The 5,777-nt window shown below is 58.7% G+C and overlaps 3 protein-coding genes across 3 annotated transcripts; all 3 read right to left on the reverse strand.

Annotated features, from left to right (window-relative positions):
- Positions 1-185: 185 nt before the first annotated feature.
- Positions 186-2,603, reverse strand: DQ04_01461010 (hypothetical protein; the record flags this gene model as incomplete). Its single annotated transcript, XM_009310755.1, has 1 exon — positions 186-2,603. The coding sequence occupies one exon, from the start codon at positions 2,601-2,603 to the stop codon at positions 186-188; it is 2,418 nt and encodes an 805-aa protein (XP_009309030.1).
- A 443-nt stretch (positions 2,604-3,046) lies between these two features.
- On the reverse strand, positions 3,047-3,643 carry DQ04_01461020 (hypothetical protein; the record flags this gene model as incomplete). The annotated part of the gene is made up of 1 exon (XM_009310756.1): positions 3,047-3,643. The coding sequence occupies one exon, from the start codon at positions 3,641-3,643 to the stop codon at positions 3,047-3,049; it is 597 nt and encodes a 198-aa protein (XP_009309031.1).
- Positions 3,644-4,108: 465 nt separating this feature from the next.
- On the reverse strand, positions 4,109-5,671 carry DQ04_01461030 (phosphatidylserine synthase; the record flags this gene model as incomplete). The annotated part of the gene is made up of 1 exon (XM_009310757.1): positions 4,109-5,671. One exon carries the CDS (start codon positions 5,669-5,671, stop codon positions 4,109-4,111), a length of 1,563 nt encoding a protein of 520 aa, XP_009309032.1.
- Positions 5,672-5,777: the final 106 nt, after the last annotated feature.

Below are 5,777 nucleotides of genomic sequence, written 5' to 3' on the forward strand. Positions count from 1 at the left end.
GTGTGTGTGTGTGTGTGTGTGTGTTTGTTTCTATTCCATGGGTTGCCAAAACAAATTTTGCGTCACGGAGACTAGTATACATCATGCAGATCTACGCAGACACACACAAACACACACTCTCTCTCTCTCACACACACAGAAACAGGCAGATACCCTCACTCTCACTCAAAGAGCAGGAGCGGCAGCTAGGAGGTGCTCGGCGGCGAAGGGGCGACATCGGTGGCGGCGGCCGGGCCCTGCAGGATGCGGGCGGTGGTGGAGCCTCCCGGGTGGTTCTGCGGCAGGCGGTTGACGAACGGCTGCAGGCGGCTGCCCATCACACGCGGCCGCATCGTCTCCACCGGACGGTTGCAGCCGAGGCAGCGGAAGCCCTTGAAGCCCATCAGCGCGTCGGGCACGCTGCTGCCAGTGTGCTCCTCGCTCACGAGGCGCTGCAACTGCGTCATGTCGTTCTTCGTCGCCTTGCCGTCGAGCATGTCGCGTAGCACGTTGAGAGACTTGTCAAGGGTGTCGATGAGGCCAGCGTTGGTGGCGTTCAACACCTGCTCCACCTCACGCATCAGCCTCTCTAGTGCGTTCTCGACGTAGTCGCGTTCAGCTTTATTCGCCACAAGCGACGCATCCGCCTTTCGGTGGTCGATCTGCTCTACATACTCGCGCAGTGCATCCAGGTCGCTGCTAGTGCCCTCCCGTGACTTGTTAAAGTCTTGCATATGCTCTGACATCTGCTGTTGCAACTTCTGGAGCATCTCCTCCTGCATTGCAGCGGTGATGCCTACAGCCTCTCCGTCGCCCTTTTTGGCCGCCCCGAGCTCCAGTAGCTGCCGCAGATGCTTTAGGTCGTCGCACACTCGCTGTAGTGCAGCACGATCGGCCTTCTGATCCTCGAGGTCCTTCACACTCGCCTCTGCGTCGCTCATCCGCTGCTGAATGTGCCCCAGGCGACGGAGCAAGTCATTGATTGCTGCAGTGTGGTCCTCTGCACTCGTGACGGGCGGTGGCAGGGTTTCCCCTCCCACCGTGGCCGAGAGCGAGGGTTGCCGTCGTACGCCCTTGTCCTCCTTCGTCTCGTCCAGCGAGGCGCATGTGTTGCGCAGCGCCTCAGCCTCCCGCTGCAGCCGCTCCACCGCCTCCCGCAGCGCGTCAAGGTCGTCATCGCAGTTGCGTAAGCCGAGCTTCTGCAGTGCCGCCAGCTGCCGCTCGAGCGCGTCGACAGTGGCGGCCAGCGCAGCCACCTGCGCGGGGTTGATGCCGGTGTCTCCGCTCGTCGTCGTGGGGGCAGCGAGAATGCCACCAAGTTTGCCGTCCGTACGCTCCTGTGCCTGCTCCAACGCGTCGAGCCGTTCCCTCAGCCGGCGGAAATCGTTCTTCATCGACTCCCTGCGCTCGCCTGGGCCGGCAGCGGCAGAGGCAGGTCCGACACCAGGGACGGTGGACGTGCTGCCGCTCGGCGAGCCACCGTGTTTCTTCATGGAGCTCACAGCGTCCTCCAACGCCTCCACACGGCGGAGAAGATCGTCAACGTCTCCCGTTCCCCGCCGTTGAAGTGGCACTGGTTGCGTCGTGTCGCCTGCCGCCGAGCCGATGGTGCGCATAAGGTCCACGTCCGCGTGGAGGCCTTTCATCTCGCTCAGCATTTCTGCTACAACGCGGTTGAGGTGCTCAATGTCGGCACCGTCCTGCCGAAGGCGGTCGCAGATAGAGCTGTTGATGTCCCTGAACGGCGGCTGGCCAAGTGACTGCATAACAGAGCTACCCGTGCTGCCAGCCAGTGCCGCTCCGCCTGTCGACGGCCACTCCAGGCGCTCACTGCGCATGGGCGAGTCGGACTGGAATGGCAATGACTGATCCTCCCCGCTCCGCGACAAAGAGGTAGTGGGGACGACCTCACCCATCCCAGCTCTCCCTTCTGCTGGCTGCTGTTGCTGCTGCTGCTGTTCTTCCTCCGTTTGCCGCTGCTGCTCCATCGCTTCGTCACGGCGCGGCGGCTCCACCGTCTCCCCCGTTGCAGCACCCTCCTCCAGCGCCGCTGGCAGCGACTTCGCATCGTCGCTGAGCATGAGGTCCTCGCGTGCGCGGCACAGGATGGCATCGCCAACCTCCTCCGCGCCCTCCTCGCGCGGCTGCAGGGGCGTCGTCGAGCGCTTGCGGCGCACGTCGGAGAAAGAGGCGCCGGCACCGCTCTCATGTCGCTTGCGCGCGGCGTACAGCTCCTCGATGGTGCGACGGCGCCCGGTGCGCTGCAACTCGCCCATGAGGCGCTTGATGCGCTCCACTTCCTCCCACAGCGCGTGAAGTTCAACAGGCGGCGCGCCCTCCTCTCCTGGCTGAGCCTCACCCGCCTCCTCTTCCTCCTTTCCTTGCTTCTGCTGCAGCAGCTCCTGCAGCTGCGCCTCGCGCTCCGCGTCTCGCTGCCGCATTTCCTCCAGCGACTTCTTCAGTTGGTATATCTCGTCATCCTGCCGCTCGTTATCAAGCTCCGTCTCCTTCACGCGCTTGAGGATGTCGCGGAAGAGCAGCTGCAGGGGCTGAAAGGACATGGAAAAGTTGATAAGCTGCGAGAGGTCGATCTCGCACGATTCACCTGTCACTTCATACTGCATCGTGCCTCGCTTTGTGTGTTTTTTTTTTTGGGGGGTGGCCTTTCGTTTTCTTCTTCTGTTGATAGTTCTTGATTTTTTTTTCTTTGTTCTTGGTTTGCTTGCTTCTCGCTCCCTGTTCTAACAGCGGTCACGCAACACTCCTCGCTTCTTCCTCTCCTTTATTGGATGAGTTTCTTCGCCTCTTGCTGGCGTTGAACTTCTCACTGTAATACGGTCCTTCACCTCACTCGGTGCCTTGCGCAATGTGCGGGGTGTGTGCCTGGCGCCACAGTGCGGCGGTTGGGAAGCAAAGAAAACAGCAACAGCAACAGGGAGGGAAAAAGGAATGTGAAAGAGCACCACGCACAGACAGACAGACAGAGGTGCACACGCGACCAGACACAAAGAAACACGCGCGTCACGACAGCGGGCAGCAGCGACACCACCACCAACACCCCACCCCCCTACGAGTCCCACGGAATGCGCACCGGCAGCAGGCGCCGCACGTCCTTCTCCGCCAGCAGCCGCTCCTCGACGAAGCGCTGCAGTGCCGGCATCACCTGCGCGTCCTCGATCTTCAGCTCCTCGCACGTCTCCAGCCACAAGAAGTTCGCCGCGTTGCATTTGCCCTTGCTGGGCGTGTCATCGATGAGGACGGTGTTCTGCGGCGTGGCGATGTCGGGGAAGCGGCGGTACACCTCGCGCAGGTCCTTCACCGTCGCGTGCTGATCCTCCCGCGACGCCGCGTTCGTGCGGCGGAACTCGTCCGACGTCGTGTGCTCGCGCGACCACACAAACGCGAAGCGCACCTTAGGCTCCGCGCTGCTGACGTCGAACATCGCCTCCATGATGGGCGCAGTGTTCCGCGCCGTGGTGGAGCTCCACAGGGCGAGTGTGCAGTGCTGCTGCAGCGCCTGCAGCGTCGCGAGGGCGCCGGGCCGAAGCCACACGCGACTCATGCCGACAGTGACGGCGCCATCGGGCATGCCGGGGGGGATGCGGCTGGTGTGGATGCGCTCCAGCAGCGTACCTCGCAGCCCAAACACCAGCAGCGGCTTCATGTGTGATGAAACAAACCTTTCCTCCCTTCTCACCCTCTTCTTTATTTATTTTTTTCTTTCTTGTTCTTCTTCTGTGAGTCAATCCGTGTGATGTGAGTGTGTCTGTCTGTCTATCTGCCTGACTGTGTTGTTAGAGCGCCAAAGAAATGTGCGGCACGCACGCCACCAGAGAATGCCTCTCGCATATAGCCCCAGAAGTCAAAGCAGGCAAGCCAGCATAACGCTGCGCAACGCGAAGTCAAGCGGTGGAGTTTTTGTAGTAGAGACTTCCATAAAGGTGCTTAAATTTTGCTTTTTTTTTCTCGGTTCTTCTTCACTTCCGTCTTTTCTTTTTGTGCGAATGTGTATGTGTGTGTGTGTGTTAACAAATGAACACCGATGTGTTCCGCCCTCTTAGTGGGTGCCTGTGGGACGTGTGCAGCAGACTTTGCCGAGGCGGCGAGTGGCACCCAGGCACGAGGCCCCTTAGCCATGCATTTCCCGCCAGAAAAAAACACGCGACTCGTATGGTGAAATAAAACGCTCGAACGACGCCCTGCCAATCTGCAAGTCTGGCATCCCCATCACGAAGGCCGCGAGGACGCAGCAGCAGCCGCTGTAGAAGAGCACATTTGACACCGCGTAGAGGAACCCTCGTCGCGTCATCCTCTCCTGCGTTGTGACGGCACCGAAGAAGAGAGCGAACCAGAGAGCAAAGATCAGCAGCGCAACCATCCAGGGCACCGCGATGTAGCTCGGCATCGGCTCCTGGAAGTAGCTCCCTTCAATTGCCAGCTTCGTTATGAGAATCGTCTCCAGTAGGAGCGCCAGCAGACCAACCCACGCGGTTGTGCCAAAGCGTTTACCCTTGTGATCTGCAGTATTGATATATTCGTAGTACTCACGCACGGTAGGCATTGCAATGAAGCTCCACATTGCGAGACGCGCCGTCACCAGATGGTGGTTTGACGGTATCTGCAGAATGTGTTTCATCGTGAAGCAGTTCACCTCCTGAAGAAAGAGCAGTGCCAGCAGCCCAGCAAACTGCAGGAACCGCTTCGGAGTATGGAAGACGTTCCACTCGTACGCCATAAAACTGCGCGGACCCAACTGGCCTAGAATACGTTGCGCCTTCATTTTGCAACCCTTAATGTCGCACAGCGCCACCCAGTGGAACTCCTTTGCCCGCAGTCTTCGCAGCGCCATCATGCCAAGCAGTGTGCCCCCAGCATTGCACAACAGCACATCCAACAGCAGGTGGTCCCACCAGCACTCTTTGAAGTTTGGAAGCACGTGCTGAAAGGTAACCTCAATAATCTCAAAGCCAACTGACACACACGTCGCAGCGCGCCAGTCCCGCAGGATGATCGTCTTGACAAAGTACCCAAGAGCGTGCGCGATTATGAAGACATCAAAAGCGGTGTGGAAGAAGAGATACGGGTTATCGGGGGTGGAGATGCGGCAGTCCTCCGCATACTGTCTCTCCGGCAGCGGCAGTAGCAGCGCGGGGTCATAGAGGCCTATAATGGCACGTACCGTCTCCAAGTTCTGAAACAGCATGAAGGATAACAGCGCCAGATACATAAGGGCGACAGTCAGTACGACACGCCACACACAGGGATGCGGGCGCACCAGCAGCGAATCCGGCAGGTGAAGCATACCGAAGACAATAAAAGACAGGGAAGCTGCACACAACCCCAGTTTTACACTGGCCACCACACTCATGTGCGGGTAGTAGTAATAGCGTACCATAAAGAGGATCACAGACACCAGAACGACGAGTGCCGTTAGCGTGTGAGGAGTATATGCTAGGTCCGTGAAGTCAAACTCTCTCAGATACGGGTGCGGTGGTTTTAGCTGGCCGTTCTGGGCATCGTTTTTACGCGTTGGATGTTGTGCTTTCGTTCTCCTGGTACTCATTTCATGGCCACTATTGCTACTCCCCACCTCTGCGCCATTCTTGGGATGGGTGTTTTTTTTGTTTTCATTGCTGTTGCGTTCGGCGACGACTTTCTTCCCTTCACCGTTGGCATGCCGCTTCTTGGCCATTATCAGCAGGACGAAGCTATGTATATACGCCCCTCTTCCTCTGTGGATAAGATAGTCTGATGCCAAGCAAAAAAGAAACATGATGCACCCATTCCAAATGAGAGAA

Source organism: Trypanosoma grayi (assembly GCF_000691245.1).
Source record: "Trypanosoma grayi strain ANR4 Tgr_146_V1, whole genome shotgun sequence".
NCBI lineage: Eukaryota > Euglenozoa > Kinetoplastea > Trypanosomatida > Trypanosomatidae > Trypanosoma > Trypanosoma grayi.